Here is a 24,581-nt window from a genome sequence, read left to right as displayed (position 1 = left end):
TAAGTTTGAACTGCGCATGGCTAGATGTTCATTAACCTGTTTAATCTTAAATTATGACATTATTTTGTACTTTGGGAGAAAAAAAAAAAAGTAATTGTCGAAAAATTGTTTTTTCCTATATACAAACCGTCGGTTGTCTAACAAAAGGATATTCGCGGGAACGCGCCGCCGCTAACGCATACAAAGAGTTCAAACTTGAATCGCTGTCCCTGGGTCTGGGGTAACTGCGCTGGTGAGCCCAGGCCAGCTTGGGTAGGTCATTGTGATACCATTTCTTTTTGCGGTAGCCGTCGTGTCAACACCTACTCCTTCCGCCTTGACCCAACTTGAGATAAACAACGCTGACCGCCGACTGTAGTCGTTTTATATCGTGATATATCTTTGACATCCTGTTGCTTGAGTGCTTCCCCAGTGCCCTTTTCCTATCCTTTTATTTATCCTTTAGTTATTACCTAGCATCCTACTTCCCTGTAAGTATGGAAGGCGGATCTATGTGGGTTTTTCGGGGAGGATTTGTGTGTGTGTTTCCGATGGCATGCGTTGCGGTACATCTTTGCCTTCACCAACCTCGGATCCTCATCTGTGGTGTATTGGATGTAGGGGTTTTGCATGTTCCCCTGATACATCGTGTTCAACGTGTGCGCAGTGGAATAATGATCAGTGGAGGCTCTATTATGAGGCGCATAAGAGCTTTTTCAGTGACGCTAGTGTCGAGTCCGATAAGCCTAGGCCTAGGCCGACTACTGTGGGGCCTAAGGTCGTGTGTGAGGAGGATAGTGCCCAATTCGAGAGGAAAGTAGAGATCTCAAGGTGTTACAGCCACGACCAATGACTCGTGACCGGTGTCCATCTCTGGTGTCAGGATGTGTTAAATAACTTTTTCTGGAAGGTGGGTCAACGAGCGTGCAAGACTGGCCCACGTGGTCCACTCACGGACTGCAAGGAACGTAACCGCCCGGATACGACATCCACTAGGGATTGGTGGATGGATGGTTATGAAATTTAGGGCATAGCCCAAGCGCTGGGACCTATAAGATCATTCAGCGCTGCATTGAAAGTATGGCTAGGAATGGAAAAATGAGAAATGAAACAAAAAAAAAATGAAAAATGATAAACTGATGGACAATCCTGCACTTGAACAGGACTGTACATCAGCAAAGGCCATTTTACTCTCCCCCCAGCATTCCAATCATCCTAAGTTATGAAAGATCGTTTTGGCCAGGGGGCCCCACTAGGGATTCGGGGCGTCCATGTATTTTGCCGTGTTTAGTACTGTGCCCTGAGGGTTAGGGTAAAACACCACGGCAGGCCAAACAGGCAACCTACAATCAACGCTGGACACCCTCCGCAAAAGTACATTATAACGCGTCCTGACACCGGAGATGGGCATCAGTCGCGACTTCTTGTTGGTGAGAAACAGGAGCTAAAGACCTCTACTCTCCTTTCGAAGTAAGAATTTTCTCCAAAGTTAGAAATTAAGGCCAAATTTTAAGATTTAAACAGAGGGTACTGAAAACGGTCTCAAACGTAGTGCAAATCTCACCAAAACGCGTTCAACATTTTTACTTACAACTCCAGGTATTTAGAAGATTGACGCCATCTTGATGTTTACGGAGTCGCTTGTGTCAATAAACTAACCATTTCCTGTGATAAATCCGCACACCACTTGTGCCCACACGCTGGGCACTTTTATCAAACAAACAAACGGAAAACTTTTCCTCACTGAGTAAACAACTGTTTTGTAGAAGATGACGACGAAGCGTGCACTTCGATAATTTTTTAAATAAATAGTAAAACATCAATATTTTTACATATTTATGATGATTAATTTGAAATATTCGTTATTGAAAAAGTAACTCGATTCTGACTCAAATTTAAGTAATTATTTTTTGGAATTAGAACGTTCTTTCAAGTCCTGTATTATGACGTCACAACTTCGTACCTATTGTAAATAATTGCTTTACTCAACTTTCTTGCAGAACAGTTTACCAGTTATTCATGCAGATTATCAGCTCTTCATGTAATTTGGTATAATCTTAATGCGCATATATCTTCATTATTTTTACTTTTGGATATATGAAGATGTTTTTTACTGCCGGATTATCGCCGTAGTGTGACGCAATCGTTTTCGGTCGATGCGCCTCTGTGTTTTCGCACCATAAGAAACTTATGGGGCCGAATTTGCAATGACCTGAAAGTCGTTAAAAGAGGAAAGTTAGCATTCAGGGGCATATGTTTTGATTGAGAAAAATACAAATTTATTTAATAGCTAGCTTGTAAAAAATACTTGATTACAAAAAACTTTATGACAACTAAGCAGCATACCTACTATGGGTTTCAGAGACAGTGCAAGCACGTTTTTGGGCAATACCTATTTCTGTAACGAACACTCGGATCAGAACGAGATTTTGTATAGTGCATTACACCCAGTGCCGTAATTTATAAGGGTATCGTGAATCACTAATCGTAAAGAATAACGACACTTGGTCCTTGTACCAAGAGACAAAAACTCCATTATGCAGAAATGGATATGAACACGTGTATAAAGCTCCACCTACCCTCTTCCCCCCCCCCTCCACCGCCACCCTTTCCTTCGTTCCTTCACCTTCCTTTCTCTCTATCTCTCTCTCTCTCTCTCTCTCTCTCTCTCTCTCTCTCTCTCTCTCTCTGTTGCCATTCGGTATGTGTTGACCCTCCAAACTGGGTATAAGACTACACACAAAACGTTGAAATTGGTGAAATTAGGCTATGTATTGGAAGTATATATACATAATTATTAAAAGCAATTTTATCATTATTGCATTACTATGACAACTAGAATTCATGGAAACTGTATATAATAATGAAAACAGCGTATGTGAAGCCTCCACTAATGTGGCAACGATGATTTTTGCCATGCTTAGCATGCAAACATTAAAGCATGCAAACATTAAAGGTTACATTTATTTCTGGCATACGGTTATTAAAGAAATTCAAAATACTAATATAGACTGAAATCTATTAAAAGTGCTAGCAAAAACAAAAAAGCAAAAAAAAAAAAAAAAAAATATGTATATAAAATTCACTTACTCCGTAGTCTTCCTCTATGCACTTATCATAGCCCCATCGTTTCGTTCCCTATGGTTTTCGGCAGCCAGATGTACGAAAACGTTAGAAACATTTGATTGTATCTACTTTAGAAATATCTGTAATTTTTCGGGGTAATTTGGTTGCAAAAAAGGGATATATACATGAATTAAATTAAAATATTTAGTAAATAACAAAGTAAATTTGAAACTAAATAAGGAGTAAAGTAAACAATTTAGGGAATAAAACTTTGCAGTTTCGTCGTCTGCGTTCGTAACTGTGTGGTGGCGCGCGCGCTTGAGAACCAGCAACAGTAACGGGTTTAAAGTGCAATGTGGAGTGAACAGAGACCAAAATGTGTTATATTACAATCAAATAAGCACTGTGGAGTTTCAGTTGTGATGGCAGTAAGGATAAAAACCCGATTACAAGGTAAGAATGAATTCAGTTCAAACCATAACCCGGGAACAAAAAAGTTTTCATACTTTCATAATATAGGCAACAAAAAATGTTGTTTTTATGTGCTGATTACAACTGCAATCTTGAGTAAGATCAATAAACGTTACATAAATACGCTAACATTGTTCAAATGAGTGCTGGGAAGGCTGGGGAAAGATGGTGGCCGTCACTGATCAGAACCTTCCATGCAAACGTAGCCGCCATATTGGATTTCAAAACTGCCTTAAAATATTTTACGAAGAGCTCACATGCTTATTTTAGTTCGTATGGGCTTTCATATATCACATTATGTTGACGAAACTTCAATCTTTTAAATGGTAAGCTTAGAGTTGCTATTGTATTCTTGTTTCACAATTAAATATCGAGTGAATAAGACCGTCCACCGTGGTGAGGGTTGGCCTTCGTGGTGTTTTACCCTAATTACAGTCGTCGGAATAAATATTACTTAAAATTCTTGTTCAGTAGGTAAAACTGCATAGAAAACTGCAACTGCCATAGTCTAGGCAACCACGGATAAGTACCCTAGATCTACCAACTTTTTCTGGAAGGTGGGTCAACGAGCGGGCAAGACTGGCCCAAGTAGCCCGCTCGGTTGTTTCCCCTAAGTAAAAATTTCGAGAGCGTCATGGCAGTACCTAGTAGGTAGGTTAGTTAGCGCATGGCTAGACCTTCGTTACACTGTTTAATCGGAAATTATATGCCTTTAATTCGTCATTTGGGAGAAAACGCTTAAGGTAAACAACCGAATGGACTACTGACACCGGAGATGGGCACCAGTCACGAGTCTCATGTCTCGGGGTATTGTTTCCCACGACCTATGACTCGTGACTTGGTGCCCATCTCTTATGTCCGGACGTGTTAAAGTACTTTTTCTGAAGGTGGGTCCGAGCACGGTTACGGTGGCCGCAGCTAGGTAGTCTATTCGGTTGTTTACCCTACTTCGAAGGAAAGTAGCGGAGGTGTCGGGGTGTTGCTTCGACGGACGCTGCCTATTGACTGATGTCTAACATTACGGGACGTGTTAAAAGTAGTTTTTTGTGGAAGGTCGTTTAGTACCCAATTCAGAAGACGTCTGCAAGGAGGGAACCATCCCCACTGTGGAGGACTGGAAATAAAACCAAAAAATCAAACAAATGAACAATATCTGACTCACGAATTCAACTCCAATCGTTGATTTATATCGGTTGACCTCCGGTTCGATCATTCAGTCCATAAATTGATTGATTTCGGTAATTGACTTGTTAGGAAAACGCCACCACCAACAAAATACCTCCGTCTCCGCACCGGGAGTCGGGAGATGTTTGCCAAGCAATGTTATTTTGCTACACTAACTAGACGAAATATCTCACCCTGGTTTTATTATATCAAACGTATCTTTACCAGTATATGAATTGGGTTTACTAATTAAACCCTTTTAGAGTTAGATTTTCCCCTTTCCGTAATTCCGTTGCTTCATATCTTTTGAAACATTAGATAACTTTAATGATGGTAAAATTTAGAATTGAACGAGATACGCGGACTGTGTTCAGTCTTGAAGCTGATTTATGTATTATACATTCGATATATATATATATATATATATATATATATATATATATATATATATATATATATATATATATATATATATATATATATATAATTACTGTTTTATAGTTATGATTGTTATATATGATTTGATGCGTAAATTAGGCTACAAAGTGAACAAGAGCAAGTAAATTTATCCATAAAGTTTTCAGCAAAAAGTGGGAAGCTACAAAAAACTGCAATAGAATGTATTTCTTTACTAAAAAAAACTGTTGTTTTTCACTTATTTCTTTGCGTTCCTCACAGAGTAAATTGACAAGCTCCATAAATCCTACGATATTCATAGGTAGTTTCTTCTTTCTTTTTTATTTAAGCCACATTTGTCACTTAGGTCATAATAATTATGCTGTATGTTAAATCAACACGTTTGTGAAATAATAATGATAATAAACAACCTATTATATAACATAGGTCTAGGCTTAAAATCAATGTCATAAGCATTGTAAAATGACAAAAAAGATATGATATATTGTATAGGTCTATGCCACCTATTATGATCCGGATATTTTGAAATGAGATATTTCCTAAGCCAAACGAATGCCCTATTCAGGATTATGAGTTTTAAAAAATTGGAAAAGAGAACATCATAATTGGTCCTTTTTTATCAATAAGCTACATTAATATAAAGAAAATCCACGATTATAATACACCACTTCTTAGCATACTGGTATCGAAACTTATTCGGTTATAATCAGTTGAATCACTTCAACTAATGCAATTGCCTAATACATATTTGCAGTTGTTTTCTATATAAAAAAAAAACTCTTAAACATGACTAAGTTTACAATAATGTAAGTCAGTCTTCCCCCAAAGGTTAATTCACAAATTAACAAAATTTTACTAACCTATATATATAATTACAAAGGCAAATTGAAGATTGCTGGACCTAAAGAATGAATGCATTGCAGGACATGACGTTTGGGTTACGTCATCTGCTTTTGTCAAAATCGGTTCTTAATTGGCAATCGTAAGATCGTATCTGATATTGGCGCGTGAACACTCGAGACTATAGTGAAAATAGTTCGTTTTTCGAAAAATAATAGTATTTTCAAAGATATATAATTTTTTATTAATGGAAAAAAGTTTTAAAAGCATAGATATACATATATGCGGACCTAAAGCGCCGCATACGTGAGGAGTGCAGACCGCAGCTCTGCATTCAATGACTCCCCCTCGAATCTTCTTCGCTCTTTGGCAACACTGTTTCTCGCATTTACATGCATTGACGTAAAGTTGTTCTTTCCAAGATGCCTAAATGTGTGTACACCAACGACCCACAGTAGTCGCCAATGACCTCTTTCACACGAAGACACCGTTGGCGAACACTATAGCAGAGTTCAGCTAGCTTTGCAGTTAAGCTAAGTGGACTCTGCTTTAATTGTCTCCCATACGTGGCCATGTCAGTGTCCCAACCAGACAACTTCCGAGCAACTAACTTTTCGGTGTCTCACCCCTGCAACTATAGAGGCGGAAACTGGTAGTTGCCGTCACTCACTGTAAAGCATTATTTTAAATGAAAGCTTTCATATGTAGCTACTGGTATATGCGCCACTGAGTGCGCTGCAGCCCACTCGTGCACCTACATTGTCAACTAATGCAACGGAAGGGACACTAGGCCGACGCCATCCCCCCCCCCCCCCCCCCCCCCCCCCCCCCCACCCCCCCCCCCCCCCCCCCCCCCCCCCCCCGTTTGTTGACATATGCCACTACCGTGGTGTTGTCGCTCATCAACACCACGAAGTATCCCATCACTCGATCCCCGTAGTTCACTGGCTAACCTCTCAGAAAATCAGATGAAAAAAAAAAAAAATAATAGTAAACCTCGCATACGCAAGCTGTCTCGCCTGGTGTAATGCATTCTCTCATGTTTGTGGTAGTGCCTGTGATCTCTCGTGCCGTAGCTAAGAAAGTTCTTCAAATCAGGGTTCATTCTTGATGATATCATGGGATGGACTTTCCTCTCTACAGAGCGCCTCTTCGATTTCTTTTTTGCCAGCAAGAGGTCATTCTTACACAAGTTTGTATAGTCGTGGCCAAATGTAACGTTTGGAAGGAACTCTGACAAAATTACCAGCACCTTTGTGATCAGGTAAGGGTTATCTTATCTCATTCTATCAAATGTATTTTTTAAGCCCTCCTATGAATAATATATTATCTGGTATAGAAATAGCACTATATATAAAAATGTCAAATAGTGATGAGCATAACCATAAATATTAGGTAACTCCTGTTTATTGATAATTTTATTGATGAAAATATCGTTACATACCGTAACATTTATTGATAAATAGGGATTGCTCAGACTTCAAGAGAACCAAAGGAAGGATTATTAATCATAAATTACCTTCTTATGAATCATTGTACTACCTACCACATTGTGTAAATGAAAGATGTCGATATACAATCAATATTTTGCCGATACCAGAGTCATAGATTTCTTGTAACCCCACGTTTCATTTACTTGCTCATATAATCCATAATTAGAATGTTGTTTTCTGAAGTCTTTAGCTAAAGTTCTTTGTCAGGGATAAAATGAAATCACTTCTAGTTTTCGACCAACGTCCTCAGACCCTCTCCGGTAGAGGCGTAACACTGGAAGGTGCCTAACTTCTGAAGGGTCTCAACATCTTTTCAGATTTGAAGTCTCTTTTTGCTTACGTTCTTTTTTAGCCATATGCTCGGCCTTCCTCCTGTTACCCTTTACACTATACAATAAAGATTGGTTTCATTCACTGCAAATCAAATGCAATATTATTGAGGATACTTACCTAAAGACCCGTTCTATTTCTCGGTGAAGCTTATTTAGGGTTCAGTGAATCATAGTCAATTTACACTCACATGCATGGTGCTACTTAGGCTTGCTATCCATGCGTCACTTACTCCGCATCAAGGACCAAGGTACGTATCTAGATACAGAGGTAGTGTCATGCCCATTGAACGCTATGGTAACACAATCCAAAATATGATTTGTACCAGTTTGTTTTTTCAGTTTTGCTATAATAAAATTAGCTTCGCAGGCTTAAAGGGAAGTTTAGATTTTTTGTTATCTTCCTGATACTGATACTGACAATGAGTAAAAAATAAAAAATAAAAACAATGAAAACCAAGCCATACTTTGAAAACTACTTCTTTGTCCTGATTGGCTACCTATCAGTGACGTCACTAAGCTCCTCCCCATTTATACCATGCTCGTCAGATTTCAGTAGTAAAAGCGTGCAGACGGTCTTTTTAACTATGTTGACATTTTAACATAGCTAAACTATGGTGTCTTGTGCCACATAAATAAAAAAAACACAAGGAAATTTGTACATTTTCATTGCTTTCCAAGAAATATTTCTGCAGGGGATGTCATAACTGTAGTATGATGTCTTCTTCCGTTTAGTAGACAAATTTCCGTCAGTCAGGCTTGGAGTAATTACATTATGCTCTATGTTAATTACAGTTATAATTATAATTACCAGTCCTATTATCAAATTACAATTGCAAGTAAAATTAATATTGAATAGAAATAAAGATGTGCGATTACAATTGCCTTAAAACGTGTAAATAATTACATTTTAATTAAATTACAATTACAACAAGCTTGGTCAATGCACAGCCCTGGTGCAAAGGGGGCGTGGCCTAAGCAGGCAAGAGATGCCAACAAGTAAATTTTCTTCACTCCATGTGAAACCACCTACCACCTTACTTATAACCACCTTGCTCCATATGGTACCTCTTTCTCTTGGTCTTGGGTAAACGTAAAGTAGACTGCGGCACGACGATATCTAGGACAGTCCCTTACGACGCTCCTGATTGGCTGTTGATAAGCCAGTCACAGGGCTGGAAACTCTTGTCTTTATCGAGAGTTCACATGGGTAGGATCTATGTTCCACCTCTCCTGAGGGATACATCTTTCAAAAGAATCCCTCAGGAGAGGTGGAACATACATCCTGCTTATGTGAACTCTTGAGAGAGACTGAGAGTTTCCAGCCCTGTGATTGGCTTATCAACAGCCAATCAGGAGTGTCGTAAGGGACTGGCCTAGACATCAAATGCACGGTTGATGTGAATCTACTATAGCACCTCGGAGTGGTGATGCGCACAGAGCAAGCCAAAGTAGCATCCACTCATATATATATATGTGTGTGTGTGTGAGAGAGAGAGAGTTTTGGTCTAAGTGAGAGTAAATCTGACAAGGAAAATATTCTCCCTATTATGATGGCGGCCGGTAATCTTGATGGAAGCTGTGGCTACCATCCCGATATATTTTACACCACTCGCTGACTGGCTGCTCACACCCTGACCATTAACGGTTTATTCCAGACTGCCGCACGTTACTGGTTAAGTCTGGTTAACGTCCAATGCCAAATTAAGTCACTGCATTTTAGCCTATACTCTGTTTTTTCCATCTGTCCACCCTCCTGTGGTGTTTGCGTATGGTAACACTGCGCCCCAGGCTTTAGATAGTTACGTTTTGTGTAAGTTTTAGGTAACAAAAAAAAAAAAGGATATCTGGGTGTACATTTTCAACTGAAAAGTGCTTTAATAACTTACTGTATGCGAATTACACCGTTAATATTCGAAATAGGATATTATTATAATTGTTGAATGTAAGCTGAATGTGACTATCTAAAGCCCGGGACGCAGTGTTACCATACGAAACACCACAGGCAGGTGGACAGATGGAAGAAAACCAAGTATGGTGAGCTACAAAGACGGGAGGATGAAGAAAATAATCCGAGGAAGGTATAGTAACAGATAACTGCAGTACCGTACCTTCAAACCAGAGTCGCGCTATTTTTAATTCGCCTTAAGTTAAGGAATGTTTTCAGATAAAATACACTTCACATTCCAAAGTTGTAGGACATTCTCATTCTTAAATCACCACAAAATCAGCATGACTGCATAATTATTCCGGAAACAATATAAACTTTTCATGTGTCCTGTTTAGGGATGGTTTCTGATTTCTTTCTCAGCATCACTGTAGGTTCTTGAGGCAGACGTCTATAGCTTCTAAAGAGCCCGCAAGTCACATCACACTTTCCATGAGCATATTTACAAGAGAACCGTCCAGTTTAAGAAACATTATGTACATAAATCCTCTTCGCTTCCTTCTTAAAATGGCTTAATCGGTCATTCAATCCATTTGGTACGAACACTGAATTCTGCAAATATCCACGATTTTTAATTATCAGTAATGTCTACACCGAGTCATTTTTTCTAGTTTTCTTAACTGAAGCCTAATACAATTTCAGTGGATTCGTATATGATGCATCTTTAATTCTTTGAAGAACTATGATCGTACAACAAGCTTTCTCTACAAATCATATTTAATTAACGAAACTCTTATACCCTCGTCCTTCATCGTAGGAGTGAGGTTTGTCAGAGGAAAGTTTGTAGGAAAAGGTTCCATAAAAGCTTGATACTCATAACGTCTGTTGCTCAAGCATTGGTCAAGTCTTCTCATCTCATTCTATTGATTATTAAAAGAAAAAATAAACGAAAAGAAGGATTTCTGCAGGTTGTAACCACATTAGGCGAGCAATGAAAGACAATTAATCACCTCTTGTAGGTTTGAATGTCACTATGGCTCACAAGATTTGTTCTTGGATCAAGTGTTTTCGTTTTAAGTCTTGGAATAGGTGGAGCACACTCTCTCTCTGACGAAAATAAGTTCTTTCGTTTATTTCGTTACATTATCATATGAATAAAAATGGTTCTAGGAAAGGGAGGCTCCCATCCCCCGGGTAATGATCAAGACACGAATGAAATTCTGGTATTTTACACGGATTCCAGACCCCTGGACGACGGTAACCCCCTCTAAGGTTACCTTCACTTGTTCTCTCTATCGTAGTCCAGTGTCCTGCATGCTTAAGAACATCTATTCCATATTTATTCCTGTTGTATAGACCAGGATTAGCACTCACCGTAAAATCCCTCCCTGAATACTTGATGGTGGTCGGTACATTTTGATATTCTGATGGAAGATACTGCAATGATGTCCAGTTGGACCTGTAACACAAAACGTCTACAAAAAACGAAGAGCATAATATCGTCAGATATGTCTTGGTTTGCTTGAAGAACATACAGGAAGCAAATTCGCTTTCGGATTCCTCCCACTTATGGAAATCAGTGCAGTCGACGAGGACGTCTGCATCAAAATCCCAAGGAAGAATACTCCCCATTTTGACGGCACTTAAAGCTGACCCAGCGAGCAGTTCATAGTAAATGTCATTTTTCTTAGCAAAGTCGTCGATTTCTGCGAGGAATTCCAACACGAGAGTTCTGCAGCATTTTGGGAGAAGGTGTCTTTCGATTGCTTGTCTATTGTTCATGCAAGTGATGCCGAGATCATCGCAATCAAAATTATATATCTCATCGTCATAGCTATGAATTTTTTCTAAAAGCCATTTCTTGGCCATCACAGACCAACTGGCATAATTCATGGCGACGTGACTGCTCATGAAAAACATCACGTCTGGGCACGCCATGATCAAATGGCCCTTCAAAGTCACTCTGGCGAACCAGTCACGAAATAAAGCGGGACCAGTTAAGTCTTTGGAAAACGGGAGGTCCACCAGCAGTTGTTTGTAAGTAACGAAGGGAACCAGAAGATCGTCGCAGTACATGCACTCATGTCTGGAATAATAGTAGCCAGAGACGTAGCGCGCTTCGTACATGGCCATACGCTGCTGAAGGCAGCCATGATTCCAGTGACCTGCAGAATCTCTTCCTGCCCCGCCAACCACTCTCACGTTTTCCAAATCGTCAAGCACCCGAACGAGACGTTCCAGAGATGACTGGTTGCTGAAGTGAGACAGCGATATACCCATGAATACCAACGGCGTTTCCACCAACTCAGTTATTCTGTTCATGGTCTTACCCTCATCATAACTTTCATCAGCCTCTAACACCGTAACATTTTGGATTTCTGAGTCAACCTTTTCACCTTCTGAAACGACTGCGATGATTGATATATCATACAACTTTCTAATTTGCTTCACAACAAACTCAACCGTGCCTGGTTTCCAAGTGACCGCTGGGAGAACTGCAGTCAAAACTGAGCTGATTTTTGGGACAGAAACGCAGTCCTCTTGTTCCATCCCCTGCTGGTAAAAAGGGAAGCCATGGTGGGGGCCCAAATAGATCTCACTGCAAACACTCCGTTCCTTGTCGACCACTTGGGAAGCAGGATTCATGTTCAGAGTTCGCGATGAAAAATGTTCCTGATTTTGCGATGAGAGCAACCTGGGGTCCAGTTCTCCGGCGACAGCCGCCAGTTTCACCGACCACTGACCTTGAATCTTTGGGTCTTTACCTAAGTTGGAGAATATCAATGATCAAATTATTTACAACGTTTAAGGAATAAATATGATAATATTTAAAGGTAGACAGTCTAAGGTAAGATGGGGAAATTGTTGAATGAAAGATGTGATCTTCCTTGATATATCTTCTACTCCTCCTAGGGCAGGAAGAAGCAAGTAAAGGACTTGAATTTGACTACTAAAGATATACTTTCGAGATAGAAATTCATGCACCATAGATTTATTTGACAAACAAGTCATATTTTGACTGTATTGCTGAGAGTATGGTTTTACCTGTGCATTCACAAGGTGTCCTTTGGACCAAGTGGAAATGCCTGGTGTTGCACGATGGAAGCGGTCTGGTATGCTAAGAATGATCTAAGGACTGGATCTAATATGAAGATGCTAGATATCGATGACTTTGTAATAAATAAAGCCTATTTAGAGTTAATCTAAGTTGATTTGCGGTTATATTCCCGTAACATATAAAAAAATGGCAACTTTTTGTATAAAAACAAATTTATTTTTCTTACTTGGTCAAATGTTTTTGGGAAGATACCTTTATTTTCTTGCGATCTGATTTATTTTATGACGTGCTTATAGTTCCACCATAGGTTGTTTTGATGACCCAAAGTTTTCTATCTTAAATGCTTCGTTCCCAAATAATCTATCACTAATACAGGGTCTATGTCTGGGCTGTTACAGCTCCGGGAAGCTTACCTGATAAAATGTCGATTTCATTCTGGACCTCTGCCACAAGCTTTGCCAGTCTTCTTCTTGTGTCTACAGAGATGACTGTGAGGTCTGTGTCTGTGTCGATATCACCAGCATATTGATATACTGGAAATCAGTAAAGGACTTTATCAAAGAATCCATTGTTATTGATTTGCAACGTAATCTAGCCTATTGGTGCTTATCCTAGTTTTTTAAATGCCTGAAAACGTGCTAGTAAGCTTAGAAACTTGATATTTTTTTACCAACTGAACTGGAATTTCCAAGCAATTTAGAATGTGATTCTGTTAGTTTACCCATGAAAAATAAACTAGCAATTTATTTATATGACAAATACAAGCACTGGGTACACTAATAACTTCTTCGTATCCCAGGTTCATGTAACAAAGTGCAAATCTAACAAAACTCACTTCTGGAGAGCAACTTTCCCTTGTTGATAACCACCTCGCTTGAAAAGAAGACGTAGATTATGATGCCGACCGCTACCACAGAGGAGCATCTCTTGCAGGCAGAGTGAATGGTCTCGATTCTCCTCGCCATCTCGACTTGCTTTGCAGTTTGGTAGCTCTGAACGAAGATAACAAACTGATACCATCAATAAGACGAAATCTGAAAAATTGCAGAATTACTGAATAAAGGTTAAACATTTCAAATTTTATTCTTCGATGCGACCCATGTAACGGTGCCGCTTGTAATGTTAATTTTATGCGGACGATGGAAGAAAAACAATAAACAATTATGAATAACTTCTAACTTTCTTTAAGTGTTAAAAATGAGTTAAAATGTGGGCATAGCGACGGGCAGTTGTTCTAAACCTTTACCTAACGAACGAAGCCCATCTTTACATAAACAAGCACTGCCCGGTCTCTTTTATGGTACTAGGGAGTGAAGTTGAACACCACGGAAGCCTGTGATACTATTTGGCCACTCGTAACTCCAAACTGCTCTTTAATTCCGCCAATATGACATATAGACCTTGTTGACATACACCTGATGTTACCAGATCCAAGGCCTAGGCCTAGGTCAGTTTCACATTACTGTATTCTGAAGAAACTACCGAAACATCACAGAAAAGAGTATCTTCAAATATTCATTGTCATGAACCTCAACCTTTATACCATTCAGAAATGTCTCGTGAAAAAGTAATATGTAGAATTTACAATGTAAGTATATTGCAAGATCATTATGATAAGTTAACATTAAAATGAGAGAATTGGAACTTTTGTTAAGTAGAATTATACTATTAAGAAATAAGGTTTAAAATGTGTAATCTGTACTACAATTCACCATGTTAATGTAAAATCATTATCGTAATATATGTTAACTATAAGGCCATAGTAAAAATCCTACCCTTACCGGAATAAAATTGTGGATAAACCACACTTTACTAATGCTTAACTTTCTAAACTATTCCCTACCATGGTTTTCCATGTCAGTAAGATGAAGAATTTTTTAGTAAAGTGCCACAGGAAAGCATAAAGAAGTAGATGTTCCTGCGCCAAAGGTGTTGCAATAGGCTACCATTTTTTCGCGTCAGATTTCAAATATAAGAAACTACCAATTTAACAGCATCGTCTAGATTAGGAGATAAAGATCTGTAACATGACTGACACCCAAACTAGACGGAACAATAACTCTCCAACAGTAATTTAACGAAAGGTCTGCTACAAGTGGCGCTTATGATGCCCTCATCTCTATGGAAGTAGGAACCCCTGAGAGGAAGTCCAGTTTTGATAACATGTTTCGTAAATACCGTGAGGAAATTCAGAATTAAAGGACTATAGCAATCCGAGTTTAGAGCAAATTAGGAAGAGGCAGCCATCATTTCGTACCAATTAAGAGAGGGGGAAGCAGATCATGAACGCAATTCAAAGTCTTGGGCCCCATAGACGTTACGATCGCCGGATCAGGTTACCTGAATCTATGGGGTTATCGACCGTCCGACCAAAAGTGGGCTGAGTCCGTCGGCCTCTCCGACCAACTCGCAACCTGCCGATTTAGTTCAGGTGGCCGGAAACCTCCAGCAGGTCTGCTATGGCGTGATCCCAAGATTTACTTCAGTTTCAACGAGACGATGAAGCGGCAACATGGCGGCTGCGTCCGCAGATAAGGATTTCTGGGAGGCGTTCATTGAACGTCGTACGAAAGCGAAATTAGGCTTATGATAAATAATTTGGAAAATTACAGAAGGATTATATATATAATATATATATATATATATATATATATATATATATCTATATATATATATATATATATTGTTGCATTCTTGTCCTTTAGTACTTAGGTCCTAAGAAGACAAGGGTGGTAATTCACGTACTTTATTATGGTATATCAATTACAAGTAAGGAGACCCATGCTTATGCTGGCTTCCCAGTTTGTGGATGGCGGGAGATTTCTACAACAACTCCCAGAAGGTTCACATAGTAGAATGAGAGAGTAGTGTTTCTCAATACATTACACTCCTCCCCCCTTAGGTTAACAGACAAAAATTTAAAATTTGTTCAATGAGTCTCCTAGGTTTCTTACTTACTCTGGTAGATTTTCTTACAATGGCACCAGTATCACAAATTACTGTTCTCTGATCCTACTACTTTTACATTGGGATTACAAATCATACCCGAGTTCTGAATAGTGTTATTTGTTTCTTCTAATCCTTGTACATTACGGGAGAAGAAAACTACAGGAACATAAGGAATCATTGTATCTTCTAATAGTGACGGTTCATCAGTTACTCTAGTATTATACATTTTTCTCTCAAATAACTGTGAAAGGTGACGCTTCCAAGTCAAAATACCATTAACCTCTACAGAAACCAAATAATTTCTTTCACCAAGAACTTTGATAATCTTAGCTTCCACCCATTCTGGTCCTTTACCAAAATTCTTGGCATATTACTGCATCGCCAACTCTGAATTTAGACTCATGAACATAACACTCATCTCTTGTTAGGCATTATAACATCTAATGGACCCTTAAATTTCCTTCCAAACAATAATTCAGCTGGGGAGCAGCCAGTAGAAGACTGTACTGTACGTCTATAGGTATACAAAAATTTGGCCATTCTGGTTTTTACAGGCAAATTACAATCAAAACTTTTTGAAATTAGTTTTGAATATTCGGACAGCCCGTTCTGCAAGCCCGTTGTACTTGGATTATATGGTGCTCCTGAAACAAAATGTCTAACACCATTTTTCTGAAAGAAATTCTGAGTCTCCCTAGACATAAAACAAGTTGCATTATCAGATACAATTGTGTCAGGAATACCATAATTAGCAAAACATGACCTTAAACATTGTATGGTACCCTCTGAAGTTATATTCTTGCAAGCATAGACATCAATAAATTTAGAAAAGGAATCAATAATAATCAAATATTGCATGTTGTCAATGGGTCCACAATAATCTACATGCAAGCGGGACCAAGGTCTATCTACTGACGGCCAAGATAAAGGTGAAATGCCCTTATGTTTGAGATTTGTTATGCATAATGCACAGTTGGAAGTTATTTGTTCTAAATCTTGGTCCATGTTGGGCCAATATACAAAAGACCTTGCTTCAGCTTTCATGGCAACAATACCCTGGTGGCCCTCGTGAAGCATTTCCATAACACGCTTTCTCAACATCTCAGGAACCAAAATACGATTCCTATAGAGAATACATTGTCATGCAAAGAAAGATCATTTCTCAATTTATAGAAAGGTAACATACTAATTTCCATCACCTTTTCCTTGGGGCAACCCCTTCCTTACATAATCTCGTACTCTGCATAAAACAGTGTCTCTTTCTATACATTCTTTTACCATTGTAACATCAAAAGAATTCTTATCCAAAATATTAATCAAATTTACATACTCTCCTGGTACATGAAAATCAGCATCATCTCTACACAATGGTAGCCTACTAAGAGCATCTGCCACTGTATTATGCACTCCCTTAATGTGTTCTTTTTATTTTAAAATCAAAAACCTGATAGAAATAAAGCCCACCTTTGAATACGAGCATTAGATAATTGTGGAATAGACTTACTAGGGTTAAATAGATGAGTCAAGGGTTTATGGTCCGTCCTGATAACGAACTTCCTACCCAAAGATAATCAGAAAACTTCTTGACTCCAAAAATAATGGATAGAGCCTCTCTATCAATTTGAGAATAATTACACTCAGCATTAGATAATTTTCTACTTTTGAAGAAATAGTAGAAATTCTATCCTTATATTCTTGCTTAAGAACAGCTCCCACTCCTTCAGGGCTAGCATCAACTTCTAAAATCATGGTAGCATTGGGGTTAAAATTATCCAAAATATCAGCTCTTCCCAAAGCTTCCTTAATACTCTGAAAAGCTTCTTCATGAACTGCTGCCCAATGAAACTCCACATTCTTTTGGGTTAAATTATATAAAGGACATAAATAGAGCTGAACTGAGGTACAAACCTATTGTAATAAGTACATAGCCCCAAAAATGATTTTAAAGACTGAACAGAGTGAGGGGTTGGAGCTTCCAAAATTGCCTCTATTTTCTTTGGGTCAGGTTTAATTCCATCACAACTTAAAATGTATCCTAAATAAGGTACTTCCCTAGAACCAATAATACATTTATCTTTATTCAATTTAACATTTCTCTGTTGCAAAATTGATAAAACCTTACATAAACTCTTTGTCATGTCCTCCTTGGTAGCTCCGACAATCAATATGTCATCTAAAAATACATGAAACACCCTCAATATTTGCCAATAATTCAGAGATAAACCTCTGAAATATACCTGGTGCTGACGACAACCCAAAAGGCAATCTATGAAACTTATATAATCCCAAATGAGTATTCATAATCAAATATTGTTGAGAATTTTCACTCACAGATACCTGTAAATATGCATTTTTCAAATCCAATTTTGAAATATACTGACAAGAACCTACATTTGCCAAAATATCATCCAATCTCGGTAATGGAAAGGTATTAACACTGGTTTGGGTATTGAGATACTTAAAAATCTAACAAATCCTTATTTCACCATTAGGCTTCATTACAGGAACAATAGGACTGGCCCAATCTCCAGCATGCTCGACCTTGCTCACTATATTTTTACTTTCTAGTTCTTTAAACTATTCTCAATTTTACATTTATAATGATAAGGAACAGATCTAGCTTTAAAATACTTAGGCACAGCATTTTCTTTTAACATTAATTGACATTCATAATTTGTAATGGGTGATCCTTCCACCACCTGATACTCATTGAACATTTTTACACAATCAAGCTTAGGCCTAGATGCACTACTTGGGGGGTAATAAGAGGACCTTTAAATTTATCATCACACACATTATCAATTTGTACCCACTGGTATTTCAATTTCTTCATCAAAGACCTGCCTGCTAAATTTAAATCATTATCTACAACAAAAAACTTTTGTCCCTGGACCATTTGGCCTTTAAAAGAAACATCACAATTTATTTCACCGTACACTTGCATTTCAGCTTTATCATAATTTGCTAAGCGTTTCCTTGTTGGTAATGGGGTTAAATTCAATTTATTAGCATCATGCCGTGAAATAGTGGATGCACCACTGCCAGTGTCTAATTCAAACTCTAGGGGAAACCCATTTAACCTTAAAATTTCTCTATATGGTTCCTCATAATCATCGACAAAATCAATAGAATTCACATTAACATCAAAAAGTTTCAATAAATCATAAGAATCATGGAAAACTTTCATTAACAGGAATATCCTTACTAGTAGACTCCTCTACATCATGCACTGTATTAACATTCCTAGATTTATTTCTAGCCTTTTTATTGGGACACACTGTACTAACATGGCCTTCCTTGCCACAGGAATAACATTTAGCATTCTTAAATCTACAATTATTAGCTAAATGGTTATCGCGCCCACAATGAATGCATTTACTTTGAACTTTACAATAATCACTTTTACCTCTCCCTTTAGAGTCTGCACTAGAATTAGGCCTAGGCCTAATTACCTTATGCCTAACCTTGTTAACAGTACCTGCAGGCCTATTATCTATAAAAAGAACTTCTTGAAGTAGGACTACATTCAGTAACATAAGCAGTTTCTAAATTGGTAACCTTGGCAAGTAATTCACGAGAGGAAAAAAGGATTTGATTTTAAACTCAAAAAGGATCAGCTAATAAAACCTTAAAATACTTCATTATCAATACCAACCAATAATTGTTCCTTCAACCTTCGGTCAAAATCACTATTAAATTCACACTGTTGAGCTAACAATTTTAGTTCTGCATAATATTCCTTCACGGACTCACTACTTTTCTTCTTCCTCTGTAGGAAATCACACAATGCTCTATGATAACTTGGTTTTGTTATAAAATGCGACTTTAGTTGATTTACTAGGTCATCAAATGGAACTGCAGACGGCAATTTCGGTGCTGTTAACTTACAGATCGTGGAAAATGTCTCTACTCCAACTGAAGAAAGCAACAAAGCCCTTTTTGCTGTCGCCTCTGTTACTTCATTTACTTCACAATTCATGGAAAATAGATCCAGCCAACAAGATAATTCCAACTTATCTGGGTTAAACTCGGGAATTGTCGGTCTCCTTGCTGCTGCCATCCTTCCTGACAGGGTATGGAACTTCGGTAGTCCCCAACAAATACAGCTGAATTCAGGCTACTCGAATACTGGAGTCTGGACGTTGGCCAGGCCTAAACTGGTATGCTAGGCTAGATACGGCCCCGGCTGTCGTTGGTACACTAACTCTCCTTCAATGTGACATACCTCTTCGTACACTGGATTCTTCCTCGTCGCCACTGTTGCATTCTTGTCCTTTAGTACTTAGGTCCTAAGAAGACAGGGTGGTCATTCACGTACTTTATTATGGTATATCAATTACAAGTAAGGAGACCCATGCTTATGCTGGCTTCCCAGTTTGTGGATGGCGGGAGATTTCTACAACAACTCCCAGAAGGTTCAACATAGTAGAATGAGAGAGTAGTGTTTCTCAATACATTACATATATATATATATATGTATGTATTGCATCTTGCATATAGACTAGTGGTATATAGTCTATACGATGCTTTGAAGCAGAATAGGCCTTTAAACCTATGGTTCTGTAGCCAAGTAAAAACAATTTTCAACTTTTTTTGTGCACAAAATTTTTAGTTATACAGGGAATACAGAAATATTATTGAATATATTTTCATAAACTTCTATTTCATTTTATGTATCGAAAATAACAAAGAATTTAAACAATAGTACTACGCACACACAAATATATATATATATATATTATATATATATATATATATATATATATATATATATTATATATATATATATATACTCATGTGTGTGAGTATGTTATGTCTGTATGTATTAGTACTAATGTTTAAATTACATTGTTATTTGTCGCACATAAAATAAATTTATGATAATACTTTCGATAACATTTAAATTTTCCTTGTTTAAATAAAAATTGTGTAGAAAAGATTTGAAACTTTTACACTACAGAACTGTAAGTTTAAGGACCTATTCTCCTTTAATTAACGACACTGTTGACCTACTGTATACCACTAAACTATGAATTGCTTTGCATGTCTCTGGGATTATGGATGCCCCAAAGAACCTCTCGTATAAGGATTTTGATTTTCTCATACAAATGTTTTTTTTTTCTTCTTCTTCTTCTTTCTATAAGAGGGGAGACCTTATGTACAATAATTCCACGTCGGTCTGCTCGTCCGTTCTCGGGTAATTAAACCAGTCGCCGGGCAAAGTTCAAACCAGTAAATAAACCAACGTTTCTCGCACTGGTGCTCCCCCTGAGGTGCTCAAGTGCGCCCCAAGGAATAGGAAGATTATATTCAAATGTTTAAAATATCTGTTATTATTTTCATAAATTTTGCAGACACCGAGTATGTGTTTCTATGTCTGAGTCAAGTCTTCGATATTTGACTTTTTAAACTGGAAGGTAAATTCCTTAATCTTTCCTTTTCATTTCGAGTGAAGTGAAGCGTCCAGCTAAGAAAATTAAGATTAGACCTAATCGGAAATACGACAAAAGTTATTTAAGTTTTGGCTTCACGTGGACTGGAGGTGAGAATCAGCCTCTCCCTTTATGTTTGGTTTGTGGTTGCAAAATGTCAAATGAGTCGATGCTTCCTGGTAAATTAAGTAAACATTTTTAAACATCGCATTGTAGTCTTCACAGAAAAGACGTAAATTATTGCAAATGACTACTTGAGCAACAAACAAAGCAAGCATTTGCTTTCAAAAGTAGAGTAACGTTATCTGAATAAAAAATCAAATTGCATCTTATGAAGTATGGGAAATGATTGCCGTAAAGATGAAGTCACATACTCTTGCTGAATCTATTTTTTTGCCCACTTACAGAAAGATGGTGAAGACTATGTTAGGAGATGATGCAGAGAAACAATTAAGTAAAATTCCACTATGAAATGATACTGTTCATAGGCGTATTCTGGAAATGTCTACCGATATTGAGGAAAATGTTTGTCGTAATAAACTTCAGGATGCATACTTTGCGCTACAAGTTGATGAATCAACAGACATAAATAGCAAAGCGCAACTACTGGCTTTTATTCGCTTTATTGATGGGGATAGAATAGTAAATGAGTATCTTTGTTGCAAGGAATTGCTTGCCGCTACTAAAGGTGAAGATACTTTCCTTACTTTGAATAGTTATTTTGAGGAATTTTATTTATCCTGGGAGTCGTGTGTGGAATTTGTACTGATGAAGCTCCATCAATGATGGATTCCATTCAAGGTCTTGCATCATCTGTAAAGCAAAAGAATCCCAAGACAATAACAACTCACTGTTTGTCCTGATGGCAAAAACACTGGGTGTTAAATTGAAAGAAGTTTTTGATCAAGATGTCCAAATGGTAAGTTTCATCATAACTAGACCAGTAAAGGCTCGTATATTTGAACAACTTTGTGAAAACATGGATTCACAACACACTCGCTTGCTATTGCACACAGAAGTGGGATGGTTGGCAAGAGGAAAGGTACTCTGTCGTGTGCTTGAACTTCGCGAAGAACTATTGGCATTTTTTAAAGAAGAAAAGCAAGTTCAGGTTGTTTGGAAATGTTTCCTTTGCTGAGAAAAGGCTATTCAGATTTAATTCCTTTAATAGTGGATCATTTAGCGACTATGGAAGGTCATCTGAATTATTACTTTCCCTCAATAAACACCGAGCAGTACGACTGGATTCGCAACCCTTTTGTTGGCTTTTCGTTAACAGAAGAGGAAGAGCTGGCCGCCATATCTACTGCCATTTCAGTTAAAGAAGAATATCCTTCAATAGCCAACAAGGCTTTAACGGTTTTATTGCAGTTTTCCACATCTTATCTTTTTGAACAAGGATTTCCTGTACTAACTAACATTAAATGTGAAAGTAGATCAAATATCAAATCTATTGATGAAGAGTTGAGAGTTTGTTTATCACATATAAGGCCTAACATTCACAAAATTGCTAATTCTCACCAAGCACAGGTTTCTCATTAGGATAAATGCAAAATGTAATATCTAAAAAATAAATGGTTATTTTAGAATACATATCTATTATTTTTCTATTACTGCTACTATACTAATAATAATAATAATAATAATAATAATAATAATAATAATAATCATAATAATTATCTAAAAAATAAATATCTAAAAATAAATGGTTATTTTAGAATACATATCTACTCATACTATACTACTACTATACTACTCTACTACTACTACTACTACTACTACTACTACTACTACTACTACTACTACTACTAATAATTATTATTATGATTATTATAATTTTAATTTGCAGTATTTAGTAGCAGTAATAGAAAAATGATAGATATGTATTCTAAAATAACCATTTATTTTTTAGATATCTATTTTTTTTAGTATAATATAATAATAATAATAATAATAATAATAATAATAATAATAATAATAATAATAATAATAATAATAATAATTAATTATTATTATTATTATTATTATTATTATTATTATGAACCCCAACTGCTATAGACCCGAGGACACTAGCAGGAAAAGCAGTCCCAAATAAAATAAGTGAGGAAAAAGACAATTAAAAGAAAATAAACATATGCAGCATATTAAAAAAAACACACATTTTAAAATATGTTTGAACGCTACGCACAAAAAAAAGAGTAAAATATCGTCTCGGGAAGAAAGTATTACCGTACCAGCAATCTAACGTTTCTGAAACTTCAAAAAAATTCAAATTTCATAAGTATTTTGTCCATATTAAAATTAAAGGTGCGCCCCAAAGTTTCTGTTAAGTCATAGATGCGCCCAGAGGTAAAATGGTTGAGAAACACTGAATAAACAATCGAGAGAGAATTAATTTCGTCCAGGCTTCTTTTTCGCTGAGGTTTTGTGTAGTTTCTGCTGCAAGAGCGCAGTCAGTCAGTCTAGCGTCATATCACTGAGCGGAGGAGCGTCCACGTCCTAACTCTTCTACCAGGTTTTGGCGAACTGAAGTGAATCCGAACGAACGTCATTCTATGGGCAACGCGGATGCCGGAGACAGAACGGAACCTGATCCGCCTCAGGTCGTATCGTCTATGGGGCCCTTAAGGCAATGGGCCATATCCAGAAATCATACGATCGCATTATTATTTTGTCAATACGAAGGCGATCGCTGTTGTATGGTCTCAAACGAAGGAAGGTGTGGGAAATTTGTTTCGCTCAGTGGGAAGATCGAAGGAATATACTCTACAAAATTACAAGGGTAATTCCTTCCACTGAGTGTTCTCTAGTAGTAATTTAGTAAATGGTATAAAACGGGCTGTTAAGCACACAATTCTTCCGTGCGCCTAACGTGTTTTCAGACTTGTGCCAGAAAATCCAAAGGATTAATAATTGCTTGGTAAGCTTAAGTAGGTTAGTTAAATTCCGGTAAAAGTAATTCAGGTAAATGCAATTAATCTAAATAGGACTATGAATAAATCAAACCAAGGCCATAAAATTCCCAGGGTAGTTCAGTTTGGTCCCAGAATTCTACTAAGTTCCGACCCGGTTAAAGTAAAATTAAAGTAAACTAATCCCGAATAGTAATGCTAAGTAAACAGACAGACCTAATTTCGACTAAATTTATTACTACGCCCATATAATTATATAAGCCTTTGTAAAATTATCCAATCTGAGTCTATGCCTAATTAATTATCACAAACTCCAATATTACAATAGCCTAACTATGTAAAAGGGCTTAAAATTTAGTCAAGGTAAAGAAAACAGTGTATTACGTCTTGAATAAGTAAGTTAAGTTAAATACGTAAGTTAAACGTTAAAAGACAAAACCGCTTCCTAACGAAAAGACCGTTGGTTCAAATCAGCCGTCCAATAATGGCGGTCTAGTCTTTGTGGAAAATTAGCATTTTGACCTACCTTCAAGTTAACCCAGTTTGGACACACACCTCTTAATTCACAGTGGTAAACTAAAAA

General features: G+C 37.4%; 1 protein-coding gene and 1 long non-coding RNA gene across 2 annotated transcripts in view; one reads left to right on the top strand and one right to left on the bottom strand.

Annotated features, from left to right (window-relative positions):
- Window positions 1-6,972: 6,972 nt before the first annotated feature.
- The window catches only part of LOC135204432 (uncharacterized), a 29,351-nt gene continuing 11,742 nt past the window's right edge, over window positions 6,973-24,581 (top strand). The window contains exon 1 of the long non-coding RNA XR_010312210.1: window positions 6,973-7,201. This is a non-coding gene — a long non-coding RNA (uncharacterized LOC135204432). The remainder of the gene's footprint in view (window positions 7,202-24,581) is intronic.
- LOC135204431 (uncharacterized) lies at window positions 9,612-13,769 on the bottom strand. The gene is made up of 3 exons (XM_064234639.1): window positions 13,541-13,769; window positions 13,119-13,238; window positions 9,612-12,412 (listed from the first exon to the last, which is right to left on the bottom strand). The coding sequence occupies exons 1-3, from the start codon at window positions 13,668-13,670 to the stop codon at window positions 10,794-10,796; spliced, it is 1,869 nt and encodes a 622-aa protein (XP_064090709.1). The 5' UTR covers window positions 13,671-13,769; the 3' UTR covers window positions 9,612-10,793.

The sequence above is a fragment of the Macrobrachium nipponense genome, chromosome 47 (assembly GCF_015104395.2).
Source record: "Macrobrachium nipponense isolate FS-2020 chromosome 47, ASM1510439v2, whole genome shotgun sequence".
Classification (NCBI taxonomy): Eukaryota; Metazoa; Arthropoda; class Malacostraca; order Decapoda; family Palaemonidae; genus Macrobrachium; species Macrobrachium nipponense.
This window is presented reverse-complemented; position numbering and strand designations above follow the sequence as displayed.

What these genes read in the sequence shown, in the direction of transcription:
- LOC135204431 (XM_064234639.1), bottom strand. Translation starts at nt 13,670, where the DNA reads ATGGCGAGGAGAATCGAGACCATTCACTCTGCCTGCAAGAGATGCTCC. An exon ending in GGGAAAGTTGCTCTCCAGAA is followed by an intron (nt 13,239 to 13,540) that starts GTGAGTTTTGTT and finishes ACTGATTTCCAG; the next exon opens with TATATCAATATGCTGGTGAT. An exon ending in TGAAATCGACATTTTATCAG is followed by an intron (nt 12,413 to 13,118) that starts GTAAGCTTCCCG and finishes TCTCCAACTTAG; the next exon opens with GTAAAGACCCAAAGATTCAA.